At 36.3% G+C, this 17,472-nt stretch overlaps 2 protein-coding genes across 2 annotated transcripts; one reads left to right on the top strand and one right to left on the bottom strand.

Annotated features, from left to right (window-relative positions):
• Nucleotides 1-486: 486 nt before the first annotated feature.
• LOC145607482 (uncharacterized) lies at nt 487-10,299 on the top strand. The gene is made up of 13 exons (XM_081663120.1): nt 487-516; nt 612-2,795; nt 3,678-3,802; nt 4,032-4,131; nt 4,218-4,350; nt 4,555-4,618; nt 5,507-6,257; nt 6,913-7,242; nt 7,391-8,065; nt 8,174-8,246; nt 8,328-8,413; nt 9,400-9,519; nt 9,893-10,299. Exons 1-13 carry the CDS (start codon nt 487-489, stop codon nt 9,965-9,967), a joined length of 4,746 nt encoding a protein of 1,581 aa, XP_081519246.1. The 3' UTR covers nt 9,968-10,299.
• Nucleotides 10,300-10,493: 194 nt separating this feature from the next.
• Nucleotides 10,494-13,192, bottom strand: LOC145608588 (small ribosomal subunit protein uS14m-like). The gene is made up of 2 exons (XM_081664201.1): nt 12,896-13,192; nt 10,494-11,078 (listed from the first exon to the last, which is right to left on the bottom strand). Exons 1-2 carry the CDS (start codon nt 12,999-13,001, stop codon nt 10,750-10,752), a joined length of 435 nt encoding a protein of 144 aa, XP_081520327.1. The 5' UTR covers nt 13,002-13,192; the 3' UTR covers nt 10,494-10,749.
• Nucleotides 13,193-17,472: the final 4,280 nt, after the last annotated feature.

Here is a 17,472-nt window from a genome sequence, read left to right on the forward strand (position 1 = left end):
TGCAAAAGTCAAATCTATACTGATAAACTAGCACTAACACTTTTCTTCTTCTTCTTCTTCTTCTTCTTCCAAAAAAAAAAAAAAAAATAAAAAAAAAAAAAAAAAAAAAAAAATACGGAGTAACACTAACATTGTTATTTTTAAAAAATTCTGTCTTTTTCGAAGAATCCTAAAAGAGAAAAAGGAAAAAGAAAAAGAAAAAAAATGAGGTCATTAAATTCGAGACAATAGAATCATCAGTTGTCAGTAGCAAAAAACAGTGAGGATCCAAATCAATATTGATACACAAAATGACACTCAATCTTCTCAATTGATAAATCAAAATCACAATCTTTTCTTTCTTTCTTATAAAAATCTCTCACATTTACTCATTTCATCTTACTTTCCTCGTTAAATTCATCACCCCAAAATCCCCATTTTCTCAATCATACAATTCAGAAAGAGGGGAGAGAAAATGGAGATTCCGGCGCCGGAAGACGGCGAGAGATGCCGGAGAACGGGAACCCCGAATTGGAGGTGCCGTGAAAGAGCTATTCCTGGAAGATCTTACTGTCAGAAGCATTATTTTCTCAGTGTTTCCCGGCAACTTTGCCGGAAAAGTTTTCCGTTAGAAGGGAATCTCCGGCGAGAATCTTCGCCGGAGAAGTTTTCCGGGATGTGAGAGAGTGAGTGACGGAGATTCTGTGTCCGGTTCTTTTTCTGTTGTTGAGCCGTATAGACCGGTTATTGATTTTGATTTTCAGGTGGATTCGAGTCGGAGGGAACCGGGTTTTGTTGGAAATGACGGTATTGCCCTTGGTGGAGTGGGTGTGGGAAGTTACTTAAACACCCTTGGAGGTGGTGGTGGTGGTGAGGGTAGTTTTGGGTCTCAGTTTACACCGGTGTGGACCGGTGGTGAAGCGAGCTTACCGATGATCGATATGAAAGGCGGAATTGACAATGTTATCCTTAGTGAATTAGGTGGGGTGGGTTTTAAGGAAAGGGTTGAGAGGGTGGTTAATGGTGGCGTGGGTGGAAATGACCATATTGTCCTTAGTGAGCCGAGGATCAATCCGGAAGATGGAGTTGTCTTTGGGGGCGGAAATGACGATGTTATCCTTAGTAAATTGAGTGGGATGGATATTAAAGAAGTGGAAATGAGGCCTATGAGGGAGGCTGAACCGGCATTTAACGGCTGCGTGGGTGAAAATGACTATATTGCCCTTGGTGATCCGAGGATTGATTCAAAAGAGGGAGTTATCGTCGGGGGCGGAAAAGACAATATTGTCCTTGGTGACTTAAGTGCGGGGTTTAAGGAAATGGTTGAGAGGGTGGCTGAACCGGCATTTAATGGTGGTTGGAAGGGAAATTACAATATTGCCCTTGGTGAAACGGGTGGCGGTATAGGTGGATTGGGGGTTCAAAATGACTTTATAACTTCTGGAGGTGGTTGTGTTCTGAGTGATGAGAACAGTAATAAACCGGAAATTTTGTTGAGTGAAGTTTTTGAAGAGAGAAAGATTGAAAACAACGCAGGAACAAAAATGGTAGAGGATTCTGATGGAATTGATCAAGGCAAATTAAGTGAAGTTGGAAGCAAAGAATTAGTGGGTCAGGGGCAAAAAAGGAAAAGGGGTCGACCCAAAGGGTCTAAGAACAAGAACAAGAAAATGGTGGTTGAAAATCAAGAACAATTAAGGTATGATCAAATTGATGAGCAAAATGATGGTAAGAAATTTGATGAATTGGGTGTGAATTTTGGTGGAAATGATGATATTGGGAAGAGGGTTAGACAATTGTTTGAGTCTGACAGTGAAGAAGATGATCAGAACAGAATTCAGGGTTTTGAAGAAGGAATTGATGAGGGCTTGGGTAATGAGGAAGTTCCCAGTGTTAGAGAGGAGGTGATCATGCCTAAGAAGAAGCGAGGGCGGCCAAAGGGTGTGAAGAATAAGCCGAAAATGGGGAAGAATGGTGGAGTGGTGGTTAGTGGGGAAGGAATTGATGATGGGGGTTGTGCATTAGGGAGTTTTAAAGGTTCGAAAAGGCGGAAGAAGAATGTGATTCAGGACTTTCCGGTTGAGGGGGTTGGAGGGGAAGTGGAAAAGATGGTGGAGAAGCGAGGCCGGGTTAAGGGGTTGAAGTTGAGAAGGAAGAAGGTGATTGTGGTTGCTAAGGTGGAGGGAGAGGGTTTGGAGAAGAAAGAAGAGAGGCGTGTGCGTTCTAGAGGGTCGAAAAATGAGGAAGAGGATGTGGTTATGGTTGCTGAGGTTGGGGAAGAGGAAGGGGAGAAGGTAGTGAAGCGTGGGCGGGGGCGGCCTAAGGGTTCCACAAAGAAGAAGAGGAAGATTGGTAGGAGGGGAAGGGTTTGTGAAGAAGGTGCAGAAGAAGTGAGTGAGGCAGGTGGTGAAGAAGTGCAGGTTGTGAGAAATGAGCCTGATGAGCCTGCTGGTTGTGGAGAAGGTACAGAACAAGTGAGTGAGGCAGGTGGTGAAGCTGTGCAGGTTGTGGGAAATGAGCCTGCTGGTCATGTTGGTTCAAAAGTACGCCGGAGAAAGAAGAAGCGTGGACGGCCTAGAGGTTTGAAAAACAAAAGGGTAATTCTTGTTGATGGAGTCCTTCCCAAAGTTATTAGCTCACTGCCTGGAGGAAGAGGCTTGGTTGTGCACAAGGACATGGAACTTGTGGACTTACCGCGACTTTGTGGAAATGAAAAGGTGGATGGTGCTGAAATGCTACATGAATCAGCAATTAAAGAGCAGAAACCTCAGATAAAGGTCTCTAAATACCAGTTGAGAGCGAGAAATATGCCCGAGGTAAAGCTTCTTTGAGATTGACAGTCAGTTCTTTTTGATGATTGTGATAGGAACTGGAAGAAAGTAATAAGCTGGTGATGACAAAACTTCATCTACAGAGTGGCAGCTTTAGAATTTAAATTTTATATTTTCACTGACTAGATTTGCAGTCTCTGTACATAGTTTACAAGAAGCTAGGTAAACTAATAAATAATGATATTTATCTGAATGTTGGAGAAGATTCACACCATTAATAATCTTTTGTGTCAAATCTCACTTATGTTAGTCATGAAAAAAATGGACTCATGTATAGTAGCCCTGATATTGCTTGCTTAATTCTTGGTTTTGGAATTTCTTGAGGGCTATAATGCCAGATTCAAAGCTAGTGTACGCATTTATCTGCCTTGAACTCATAGGGAAGAAAATAGATTTATGGATGGAATCAAATAATGCTTATGTACTTTAGTGTGATGCCTTGTGCTCTATGGTACTCCGTATTTGATAGATCCATCGTAAGTTTGATCGACCAATTCTCAATTCCTTAAAAACTAATTAACAGAAATGTGGAAAGTGTTCAGTTATTGTTATGAATCCTTGGTCACATTTGTGTGTTGGATGAAGTGTCCTGCTTTCTTTGAATGACCAAATATACCATTTCAGAGCTTACTTATTTCTTGGAAAAGATCTTCAGACTATGTACAATCGTTTAGGAGTAGCAAGACAAAAAAGACGCCATAAATTCAGTCATTTCTTCCCATATCTTTGCAGTCCTCCAAAAGGAGAAAATAAAGTGATGTTAGTGCTGGATTGTTGTTCATGAGCTGCACAATGGCTTTTGTATTTATGTTTTTTAATGTCATGTTTAAGTTATGTATGCCACTCTCATCAGGTTTTGTTCTTCAGGTTGCCGCTGGTTCTAGAAGAGAGCAATGCTCAAGGTGTCACCAGTGCAGAAGCGAAAAGAATGATATCATTGCTTGCTCATTCTGCAAAAAAAAACGTTATTGTTTCCCATGCCTTAAAAAGTGGTAATATACTAAAACAGTATCGCTACTAGTGAAGTTAGAATTATACTCCGTTTATTAATATTAATTAAAGCCATGTTCTTTCATCTACTTAAAATTTGGGATGTTATCCTGTTTAGTCGTCATTACTCTGAAGTCTGAACCATCATTTACACCTCAAAGTTTTTTTTTTCTTTATCATCTTGCTTCAGCAAGATAAATGTTTGGTCTCAAAATAAGCATAATGGATCAGGTATCCTGAAAGAACAAAGGAGGAAGTACGGGAGGCATGCCCTTTTTGTCGTGGGAATTGCAATTGTAAAATATGCCTCCAGGAGAAGCTAGTTATGAAGGTTCTGGTGCCTGTTTCTTGCTTTGTTTGATGTTTGCTACTCTTGTTGCTTTGGAATTAGATGCTTGATAAATTTTATGTTTTCAGGACAGACAGAAAGACATTGAAAGAAAGGTCAAGTTAGATAGGCTTTTGTACTTGATGTGCAAAGTCAACCCCATTCTAAAATGCATACAGGAGGAGCAGAGAGCTGAGCTGGAAGTGGAAGCTAGAATACTTGGTGCGCAATCTTGTTTGATGTATATAGACAATGTAGTTATATTAATGAATGATAGAAACTTGGCTGTTTATAGAACTAGAAATAGGATGGAAACATTAAAGTATTAAACAACTTTTGATGTCATAGTGGACTTCATGTTTCCAACTGTTGCTTATTATAGGTAAAGCCTTAACCTTGTATTTTACTTCCTTTTTTTTTTGGTAGGCAAACCAATTAAAGAAGAGGATATAATGAAGACAAGATTTGATCAAGATGATCGGATATACTGGTATGTGCCCATAATTCTGCTTGTTAGAAATCTTAGAATCAAAACATATAGTGTTTGCAACTTGCAAGTTGGACTTCCTGGGCAGGGTGACTGGGTGTATGAATATGCAATATACATCTATATTGCAATATTGACTTGTGAAATAATTTTCCTGAAAGCGCCCCCGGGGATCCGGAAAGGGAGAATGATCGCACTCGTCTTTGACTTTTATATTTGGCCCCATATAAATTAATGATTTTTCTACGCATGTTATTTTTTTTTTTTTTTTTTTTACTTATTGTTTCCAGTTTCCACCAATTGATATTACTCTATATTAGGGCTATGAGTTTGAACCTGAAAAGTGGTATGAGTTACTCTTGCTGAGTTTCTTAGTGACTATATATGTCAGAAAAGATAATTTTTTACCTTTGTATGTGGCTTCTTTATTGCTTTACTGTCAGGATCAATATTGTGAATTTTAAAATTAAAGGCTTAAAAGGGGAAATTGAAATGCTTGTCAAAATCAAAATAGGAAGTAATTTTGCAATAATATATGATGCTCGAATAAATTAATTGAAAAGTAGAAGAATAAAACTTGTGAAAAGATTTTGCTTAATTAAGTGTCCCTGTTTTAGGTGTCCCTTTAATTGTGATGCTTCTTCTCTTCATAACATATGTATCTTTTGGCTAAATTACAGGTTATAGTTTCACAGTTTCTTATTTCTCCCTCCATGATAAAGCTTTTAGTTAGTGTAATTTTCCTCACATATTCAGATTTTGATGTTTAACATTTGTCCAATATGTCTGAATATTCGCAAAACTGGTTTTCTTCCCCTATGAAGATTCTTTCTGTGTTAGACAGTAGAATTATGCCAAGCACTTGGACCTTAACAATATTTTATTCAACAGTGATAATTGCAACACATCCATTGTAAATTTCCACAGAAGCTGCCCCAATTCTGTTTGCTCTTATGATCTCTGTATATCCTGTTGTCAAGAATTGAGATCAGGTTTAAAGACTGATGACCTTGAAGCTGGATCTTCATGTCGCTCTACAGGAGGTTCCTTGAATCATGATATATCGGGAAACAGCCAGAAGCATGATGTTGATAAGATGGGGGACAGTGAAGTGTTTACTGTTGGAAATTATTTACCCTCTACAGGTTGTGGGAGCATGAACATAAATGATAGTATTCTTTGCCCTCAGAAAGAACATGGTGGTTGTGGACTTCACATACTTGAACTGAGACGTATCCTTGAACTTAATTGGGTGGACACAGTGATTGAAAGCATTGATAAGGTCACCATTGATTATTATTTGCCAGAGACAGATTCAAGTGAGGAATGTCTCATCTGCCTCCCCACTGCTTCAGATTCTCAAAGTACTGCCTCTGAAAGAAGAAAGGCAGCTTCAAGGCTAAATATGCGTGATAACTTTCTATACTGTCCGAGTGTTTCAAGTATGAATGAACTTAATATTGACCATTTTCAAAGGCATTGGACACGAGGTGAACCTGTGATTGTTAGAGATGTATTGAAAGAAGGATCTGGTTTGAGTTGGGAGCCAATGGTGATGTGGAGGGCTTTCAGAGGAGCCAATAAGATAATGAAGGAGGATACACTTAATGTAAAGGCCATTGATTGTTTGGACTGGTGTGAGGTACGTGCTAGGCTTTCAAGGTATGCGTTTGGATTCTGAACTTGCTATATGATAGACTTATTGATTTATTTCAGAATTTGGAAATGTTAAATGGTACTTCACACTATCAACCAGTATATATTATCCTTTGTACCCTCTAAGCAAGTCATGCTTGGTGATGGAACCTTATTTGATTTATTTTTCGACATATGTGTAAACTGAGAATGTGTATCTAGATTTAAGTTTACTATCTTCTGTCTCCTTGTGGGGAGAATTGGTATCAATTTTATTATTTTGTCTACTTGATAATAATGTTGTGTTCTTTCAGAATTATGACCTCAGCTTTCTTTTTAGATGTTAGAACAGTACAAATAAAAATCCAGTTTTCAGTCACTAATTCATTTGGTCTTATTTTTTGAAGTTTCACATTGTTACCCATACTGACTGGAAGTATCATAACTGCTTCTGGGTGAAAGTAATTTGCAGTTTTTTTTTTCTTCTTTTTTTTCCCCCTTAAGAATCAATTCCCCTAAGAATTAATAAATTCTCTGTATATGCTATTAGGATTTTTGCTGAACCTGTTGTTTAGTTGCAATCCTGCTCTGGGGAAGTATTACATGTTTCTTCAAGGATAGAAGGCCCAGATACATATAAAAAAGTCATTTTCCTTTTGCAGGTAGAGATTGATATCTATCACTTTTTCAAGGGTTATTTGCATGGTCGGAATCATAGTAATGGTTGGCCAGAAATTTTAAAACTGAAGGATTGGCCTGCTTCGAATTCATTTGAAGAATGCTTGCCAAGGCACTTTGCTGAGTTTATCATGATGCTTCCATATAGCGACTACACTCATCCTGAATGTGGTATCCTCAATCTTGTTACCAAACTTCCTGATGGTGTACCAAAGCCAGATTTGGGGCCAAAAACATATATTGCATATGGTTATGAAGAAGAGCTTGGTAGAGGTGATTCTATGACAAAACTTCACTGTGATATATCTGATGCGGTATGAGTTAGTTTCTGCCACCTCCCCCAAAGAAAATTACAAATGCACTGATTTTCATTTGCACGTTATTCTGTTTTTGAGCTCACATGCATTGAGAAATGAGCATGCTATTGGTCTTGACTACTGTCTACTGCTGCTCTTTTTTTAGGTTAATGTGTTGATGCACACAACAAAGATTGATGTTAGCTCATGTCAGCAGCAGGTCATACACAAGTTGCAAAATACTTATGAAACTGAAGGATCCGTTACTGCAGATAGAAGTGACACTGAAATCAAAGAAAATTTCGATGTTGCCCTCAACTGTACTGATGCCAAAGAGTTTCCTTGTGCTGATGGAGCTGGTGCTGAAAGCACCGTCGGCCATTTTTCAGAGACATCAGTTTCTTCAGATAAATGTGACAATGAAACGAAAGAAAACTCTGGTGCTGGCCTGAACTGCTCTGCTGCCAAAGAGTTTCCCTCTGCTGATGTAGATGGCTCTGTAAGCACCGTCAGCCGTTTTCCAGAAACATCAGTGTCTGCGGATAAACATGACAGTGAAACTAATGAGAACTCTGATGCTGTCCTGAACTGTTCTGCTGCTAAAGAGTTTCCCTCTGCTGACGGCGCTGGTGCTGTAAGAAGTGCTGATCATACTTTGGAGGTTTCATGCTCTGGTGAAGAGCATGATTTATTGTCTAAAAACCCTGATTTTGATGAAAATAAAGTCAGTGAAGGTGCTATCTGGGATATTTTTAGAAGAGAAGATGTCCCAAAACTTCTTGATTACCTAAAAAGGCATCAGCAAGAATTTAACCACATTAACAATCTTCCTGTGAAATCAGTAGGTCATATTGACTCATTGGACTATACACCTGTTTGATTATTCAACTAGATATTATTGTTAGCAACATTTAACCCCTTTAATTTTGGTGGACTTCATTTACCCTAGGTTGTCCATCCTATTCATGACCAGACTTTCTATATGACTGAAATCCATAAGAAACAGCTGAAAGAAGAGTTTGGTAAGATTTGCCTAGTTATTTTGGTGTAGATATTACTATTATCATTAAATTTTTAGCAATTTTAAACAGAATATGTTGCAGGTGTGGAACCCTGGACATTTGAACAACACTTGGGCGAGGCTGTTTTTATACCCGCTGGATGTCCCCATCAAGTGAGAAATAGATTAGTAAGTTTCCTCAAAAAATTTTGGTTGTAATTTCTAGTTTCATTTTACTTTTAAAGTTTCCATTTCTTCAAAGGCTGTTTGGTCTCATTTGATGATTCTCAGTCTCAACATAAACTTTTGTGTTTATTTATGGTATTTGTTGGACTGATACATCATGATGTAATTAATTTTCTATCCAATGGTGAATTCTTCATACGTACAGACCTTAGAGTTTGATGTAGTTGAATGATGGTTGAACATAGAAATTTTTAAACTTGAAGATGCTAGACTTTGATTTAGGCAAAGAAAGATGTTGGTTTCAGTCTACCTACACTGTAGGCGTCATAGAATTGTGACATTTGGTACCCAAAGGTATACAAAACTATGGGTATTAGTTTATGATAGGATATTGATAATTTGGGATTGTTTAGAGCTTTGGCAATGAGAGTTTGAGGCATGATGTACTTGCACTCTTTTTTAGAAGGTGCCACACTTCCTAAGTAGAATTTTTCATGTGAAACTCTGATTTACTTCAAAGTTCCTACATTTATGATGGACCTCTCTTTCTAACCCCTGCCATTTTATCCTCACATTCCATGAAGCTTAATGTCATATTATAGTGCGTCTGTTGTTCCAGGAAGACTCCTATGAGTCCTATCCATCTTGAATTAGTCTCGTCAAGTCGTCATTTTACCATGTACTCCCTCCCCCTTTTTTTTCTCCAAGAAAGGGGGAGGGGTGAATAGGCCAGAATTATTTGGCTTGGTTGACCATGCCGCTTTGTTAATTTATCTGTCTTCTGTGAAGCTTAGTTTTTACGGAGTAGTTTACTTTTGTTACTTTAAACTTTCTTATGGAGCTGTGGTCTACATTAGATCTTTCCATCACCTTGAGAAACATGAATTTGTATTCAAGCAACCTGGGTGTGCACAAAGCATCTTGCATCTTTCATGATCATTTCCATGTCAAGAACTGTTAGCTTACCAAAATGTTATCACTTCTTTCAGTCTTGCATTAAAGTGGCCCTCGACTTTGTATCCCCTGAGAACGTTCAAGAATGCATTCGATTGACAGACGAGTTTCGCTTGCTTCCCAAAAACCACAGATCTAAAGAGGACAAATTGGAGGTTTGTGAATGTGATCTTTCTTATCAGCTTCTCCTGTCACATTTATTTATGTTTAGAGCTCTGATATTATGGTAGAGGCAAAAAATTTTCCTTGACAAGTTGATTCATGATGCATTTTTCAAATTCAGAATGTCACAAATCCTAATCAATAAGCCTTCTACCTATATCTGGTAATAGTGATATGCAAAAATGCAATGCTTGCCTATTCCATTATCTGAATGTAAAGTTTGTCGACGTGTTAAGTATACTTGTTTGTTCGAATCACGTCTACTGCAATTAACTTGCATCTCTCTTCATGTCACCTGTACTGTCAGAGGTTAAACCTTTCAATTTAAATGTTTCTCCTGATTCTCTGCTCATTTTTTTTCCTTAGGTGAAAAAGATGGTGCTGTATGCAGCAAGTTCTGCTCTGAGCGAATTCAGAAAACTGACTACAGATTTTGAATGAGAAAATCATGAGGAGTAAATTGAATAAACTGAGCCACTGCTTGCTCAACCAATAATATCATTTCATTCTTGTATAATTTGTTCTTGTATTGATTTGGAAATTAGCATTTGTTTTTGTTACAGCTGAATGAGGAATAATATCTCAAGATTCTCAACTAAGGTGCAAATATTTGTGCAATTTGCTTTTATTGAGTCATTGCTGATTAAAATCCTTTGGTACCAGAATTGCATTACTGCAATATGCGGTTTGTGATTATCTTGTACTTCGTATGTACTTCGGTTTTAATTTTAATACAAGTAATACAGCTATATGCCTAAAAAAATGTGTGTAGATTTGTGACATATAAAAACAGAGATTTCGATACTTAGGTATGTTTTTTTAGCATAAACTTGTACTTCCTTATTTAAATTTTAAACTGGCCCTTGTTCTGCCGTTTTTGTTTTTCTTCTCTTTTTTCAAGTAGCCAACACATAACCCTGTAACTAAGCATCAAAATATTGGACATGATGTACACATTTCAGCTGTATATTTGCCAAGGTCGTCGTACTATGTTCTGTTTTCATCATTGACATTCGTAGAAAGAATTGTTTCACCAGGACCATGAAATAGAGTGGCTATAGTTAATCAACTAAACAACAGTATAAATTTTTCACCCCAGCATGACGCTATTGTATTGAAGATAAAGAAAAAAGAATACATAACAAAAGATCAGTTGTACTCTGCTCGTTATAGAAACTCAAAAGCAAAGCAGGTGTTTTCCAGTACATTGGAAAATATGATGGTTACCAGGATGCTTTCTTTACACCCTGCAATTGGCCTTGAGATGCCAACTCACGGAAAACAATACGGGACATCCGGAATTTCTCGTACACAGCTCGAGAACGCCCTGTGAAGATACAGCGGTTCTTCAGTCGATTGAAGGCACTGTTTCTTGGCAGTTTGGCCAGCTTGTAGCGAAATTTGTCTTTCATGCTTAGAGGAAGCTCAGGATCTCTGCACAGTGCTTTGTACAGCTTTCGCCTCAGCTCGTACTTAGATGCTAGCTGCCTACGGTGGTAGTCTAGTATGTTTCGCTTGTCACCAACATATGCACCTACTCCAGTAGAAAAACCTACAAGGAAAAAATATTTCAGTTAATAGTACCAATTTACAAGAGAACTTCTTACATCAGCATCACCAATCATTGGTTGGTAATAGTATAAGAGGCAAACCACTAAACAAGGTATATAAAAAAAAATAAACAAGTATAATCTCTCTTTTTGCAATCAAGCAGCACAAAAGCTAGACCTATCATTGATCCCCTAATCAATCATATGGTGTAATCCAACCATATAATGAAAGAGTAATAGGGTAACTGATAATTATTATTCACCAGTTAGTTGTCAACTAAACAACAATCAACAACAGTTAAAGCCGAGTTCTGGATTTGGTTATGAATTCACCAGTGCACAGTAGCAGTAAAATAGAAATATTGGTCATCAATCAATGAAGAAACTAAGTGCTAGTTTGGTTGCCATCAAAATTCATGGGACGTAAAAACTCTTAGGAAATGGGAGAAGATGAGGTTCTTTGATTGGAAAAACTATGGGAAGTTGCACTTCATACTACCCACAAAATGGAAGAACTTCCCAAGGCAAGTAAAATTTCCTATGATCAACCAAACAAAACATAACTACTTCTAGGAATCAAAATTACATGGAAAAGCATCCTCCAAGACAATTTTATTTCCTATGTTCAACCAAACAAGCACTAAAATTATACTCTGTAGGCCTTTAGCAAAGAAGCATAGATATACAACAGATGTTTTGGAAGAATTTAGCACTGAGCAGTTGCTAAATGAGTAGATGATCAACCACCAATCACAAGAGCACACTAACCCCAAGAGTATCAACCAATTACAACATGTTCTTGGATCAAACAGTTCGCCATAGATAACCATTTCAGAAACACATTATAGCTCAAAATTACATGCCACCCTGCCCCAAAACTGAATTCCCAATTCTCCAATAACAACCACTAACATGAACAAGGAAGAACATGCGAGTTGGCTATCTCGAAAATTCTTAAATCCCCTACCTTAAAAAGTCATGATTATCATGGATCATGGTGTTTTCCACATGACTTATGATAGGAGCTTCACTAGTCTAAGCAAGAACTGTTCTAAATATTGGGCATTGAAAACCTAGTGCTCGTACTTAGCTTCTGTAATATTTTTGTACTCTTCTTTGCGGAATGCAAAGAGGCGGTTCCTTTACTATCACACCATGTTGCCCCATCTTCTCGTCTTACCGTGTAGCCCTAGACTTCTTCTAATACAAGCTCCAAAACTTCAAACAATGAACTTCACAAAACATATTGTTCTCGTCTCGTCTCATCTCAATCACAATGCAATATTGTAATAAGAACAGTGAGCCCAAAAATGCCCTAGTTTCCCACCAAATATCCATGCGCAAACACCAGAAGCATGCAAGTTATTAAGCACTACTCATTTAAATTTATAACCCCCAATAAAAAAAAGGATGCACCTTTCTCTAATTAAACAGCTGACAAATTCTAAGGCTTAAGAATGTATCACTTACAATCAACAATTATAGGAAGATTAACAAAACATAGTACAAAACAACCCAGATAGCAAATCAATGATCAAACATAAACAAATTATACAATCTAACAACACAATCATATTGTGAGCATTTCAGCATTTTAAAGCTAGGCTTTTATGCACTGGATAGAAGCACATATCTGCATTTCAACAAACAGTTGGTGGGCAATAAAATAAATGAAAACCCACAAACCACAGAATCTAACATTCAAATTGATTCTCAAATTTCACAATTTTAATCTTAATTTGACGTAATGAAAAAACCCAATTCATAAAAAAGGGGGAAAAAAAAATCAATAATTTACCAAAATACATAATGAAATTACCTCTACTACACTGGAATTCATGAACAGATGAAGAGATAAAATTAGGTTTTGGAGCTGCCTGTAGAAATGGAGCTTTGCCCAGAAGTTTTCCGATCACCTTGAACATCTTCTAATTGTGAAGAGTGTTTGGGATCTGAATTTGGAAGTGAAATTCTTGGGAAATTAGAGCAAGGGACAGTCTACAGCCTATTGACTGCGAATTGTTGGGTTGGGTTTTGGCTGTTTGGAGTGGTATGGAATCGAGCATTCGAGCCTAGCTCTTGTTTGGTTAGACTTGTTGCGCTTGCTATTGATATCACGAGAATAAACAATATCGTAACCTCTTAGAGTTTCATGTCTATATCAATTCTCAAAATTTTACGATTTGACCCTTTTCAATTAGAAAAATGGGGTCAAATCGTAAAATGAAGGTGAGCATAGTTTTGCGAATTTTCTGCCTCACTAGTCACATGGCACGAATTTGTACTCCATAACTAGATTAGTCCCGTGCAATGCACGAATTTCTTTAAAATATAGAGTATATATTCTATGTATTCTTACATATCAAAAAAATTATTGAGACATAATCATTAGTTGTAAATGCTAATTTTATAAAATTAATTTTGAAGAAGAACAAACTGAATATGAAAATTTAAGCATATACATAAAAGTGAGTTTTTTAATATACGATTTTAATTAAGCAAATAAAAAATTATTTTAAACTTGTAATATATAAAGGAAAATAAAAAAAAATTATACATCAAAGTATTTTGTTCGATAAAGCATAAGGGAAAAGATATATTAGATACCAATGGTTGATGATAGAAGAAAAACAAATAAATTAAAGAGTATAGCTAGATAAGTTGAAAGGAGGAAAAATTAAATTTGAAACCAAATATAATGACGTTAGATTTTTATTTAGGCGGGAAAATATTTCTTATAAAGCTGTCATGTGGACAATATGATGTCAGCGGTTACTCCTTTAGTTTATTTATAGAATAGAATAGAATATAGAATAGATAGATAGATATGAATATACATATATAAAGATCACGGGTTCAAATCTCATTCACCTTCCACTTTCAAGTAGACTATTTCGCGTTTTGACCGAGTTGATCATTCAACAATAAAATACAATCACTCCATATACTTTGTACGATTTTCAGTTTGATCCATGTATTAGGTCGGGTTTGATTTGACCCTACAATTGTTGATCGAATTGTTCATTAGGTTGAGTCTCATCATATATGTGTCAAAATAAACCTAATTTATTTGTTTTCTATATTGGTTTTGGTCAAGTCAAAGTAAAACATTACTTAACAAATTAAAGTAAAACATTATTGAAATCTAATGGAGTAACTTTAATCATTAAAGGATAACTACTTTATTTTGATCGGACAACTTCATAACGGATGTACAATATTTCAATTTTTGCACAAACTAATGAAAATTAACCATTATTTATAATCTAAAGATGTAAACAAAGAATTAATCCAAGTTTTTTTTTTAAAAAAAACAAAGAATTAATCCAAGAAAAAATAAGTAGTACTATTACAATATAAACTATTTTTATCCTAAGCATTGACATTTATGAAGCATGCATCAATAGTCGTTGATCCATGGAAGAGTTTGGGCAGTATCAAAAAATTCTTGATCGTCTTATAATTTTTATTTTCGTCTTTAAAAAATTGTAACGACTCATAGAAATGAAATAAAATTCATCCATCAATTATTATTACTAATTTTATTTCAAAGAAAACAAATTTTTATCTTTTGTATACAAATTTATCATTATATTAGAGCCATTGGACAATTGTCTTAGTTAAATCCTTTAGAGACAAGCCACAAAGGTATCATTTTATCAACTATAGAAAAAATGAAGGAAGTATGATTTATTAGACAACTCCTTTTGCATGCCCCCGGTTTACAGTAATTTTATTGTACATCGAACATTTTTACGAAAAAGTGACCCTTTTTCTTTATAAAAGTGACCCTTTTTCTTTACAAAAGTGACCCTTTTTATTATAAAAGTGATTCATATTTTCACAAAAGTTACCCCTTTTTTACAAAAATGACCCTTTTTTTCCACAAAAGTGACCCTTTTTCTTCACAAAAGTGACCCTTTTTTTCACAAAAACAGAGTATTAAAATAAAAAAAATAAACACAAAATACAAAGGTTACCCCAATGGCTCTACTTTCATCCCGTATCTTTATCTCTCCTCAAAACTAAACATTTCCACCATTAACAAACCTTCAAATTCTCTCTCCTCCATCAAAACCTCAACCCCCTTCTCCCTCTCCGTTACCAACTGCAAGCCCTCATATTTTTCCCTTCATAGTTGTCGTCATCGTCACCTCTGCCGCCATAGTCATCACCACCTCCGCCGCTGCCATGTTTGCCACCATCAAAGTAGATGAGGCGAAATGATAAAAACCCACAATAAGGTATATATGCAATTGGGGTCGAGGTATTCGGAGTTGTTGTAATTCCGGACTTCAAACTCGACAAATCGGGGGATGGGGGGAGGTCAGAAGCGCAGGAATCAGGGGATTGGGATGGTTAGCAAGGTCGAAATCGGAGGGGGACGCCGGATTCTTAGGAGAAGCTAAGGGAGTGGCGACAGGAGTGGTGGTTTGGCAGTTGTTGGTTGTCCCAACTTCCGCCATTCACTAATTTACTGAACACCGGCTTTTTTTAAAAATTTGTGTTTATTAGACCATATTCGTCAATTTTTTTATAAAAAAAGGTCATATTCGTCAGTTTGGACTTCACGGAATTTGGGGTCATTGTTAGTTTAAGGATTTTAAGACTAATTTGCTAAATCAATAATTCAGATCAACTAAATAATTAATAACAACTAATATGCGAAAAATTCTTCAATTAGAACTAATACGCGAAAAATTCTTCGATTAGAACTAATAAAAATCTCGGTTATTAGCTACTCGCTAAGGTTGAAACTTAAAAAATTATCATTGACCTTAATGCATCAAGTGAAATTCTACTCTACAACTGACTATTGTGTTCTCCCCTATTCGATATGATACTCCAAACTCCATATTATTAATTATTTAAATTTTTCATGCATGGTTAAGAAAACTCCTAAAATTGTTTCAAAAAAAAAAAAAGTATACTCCTAAAATTAATAAAGTTTCTAAATTCAAAATCAATAATTCCGTAAAAATAACAAATTAAATTAAATTCTTCTAATCAAATTACAAAAAAGTATGTAATTGGAAAATACTAATTAATAAACCACTCCATATATTAGAATTTTTATCGGATTGATCTATGAGATATAGGCCTTGTTTGGCAAATGGTTGTTGGCTGGTTCACTTGGCTTGTTTGACCAGCTGGAATGTTTGGCTGTTTATAATGGCTTTTGAAATTGGCTGTTTAAGCTTTCGCTGACTAAAAAGCCAATTACCAAACACATTTTTTTTGGCTGTTTGACCACCTAAAAAAGTCAAAAGCCAACCAAAAAGCCATTAAAAAGCCAATTACCAAACATGGCCATAATCATATAAGTCGCCTTTTATTTGATAAAACCATTATTGAGTAATTTGAGTTGATCATATGTGTGAAAACTTTATTGGTTCGAGTCAAACAAGTCCATTAACATACTCCTAAAATCTTGAACAACACACATTAAATCAATAATATGAAACGATATTAATTAAAAACCGTATTTTTATAGATAAAGACGTAAATTAAATAAATTACAAATATTGAATGAGTTTTAACCACAAATTAAACGTAACCAAAAAAAAAAAAAATCAACACAAAATAAATAAAAAAAATACTACTACGTAAAAAAAATTCAAAAGCCGGTGTTGTGTTGATGGATCACTTGGTTTTGGCAGCAGCATCTACATGAACAAATTCTTTATCGTCAGCTAGAGGAACATCGTCTTGTTCGGGCACCCTAAACGCGGCGTGACCGTAAATAGCCCCTACACCAGTTACAAGAACCGGTGATGACAAACTCAAAGGGAGAATAACCAACATTATGAGGATTCTGAAAGCTTCCTCATGGGTGAAGTTGAAACCGGCTACGACAAGAGGCGGCTCTTCGAGGCCGTAGATGAAGGTTCGGGCTAGGATGAGGCACAAGAGTAACAAGAGAGTGAAAGGGTTAGGGTATACAGCAAGGATTAGGGTTAGGAATATTGCGTAGTTGTCACGGTAGTAACGCAAGTTTTTGTTGACCCGGGTTTTGGCCTCGAGTAGGGTTTTGGGGTGGGAGAACCCGCGGGGTCAATCAGGTCGAGCCATGATCGGGTTTGAGGAAGTAGGGTTGTTTTGATATGGTTGTGGAGGCGTTTTGATAAGGTGTATAAATTGAGGGTTGTACCAACCTTGTTGTTGTTGGAGGATTCTTGTGCGGACGACATTGTTGTTGATCGAGTGTTGTTGGTTCTTCCTTAGCTTCTCACAAATTTTTTAATCAGAGTTTAATCTCAATTGTTTGTGAAAATAATTTGTGTTTGGTATACGATGTAACGGTTTTTATAGGTATAACTGTATGAGATGTATCTGAATTATAAAAAGTTTATGTAAAATAAAAGTAGGATAGAATTTTATTAAAATCAATAAAGA

This window comes from Chenopodium album, chromosome 23, assembly GCF_948465745.1.
Source record: "Chenopodium album chromosome 23, dcCheAlbu1.1, whole genome shotgun sequence".
Lineage (NCBI taxonomy): Eukaryota > Viridiplantae > Streptophyta > Magnoliopsida > Caryophyllales > Amaranthaceae > Chenopodium > Chenopodium album.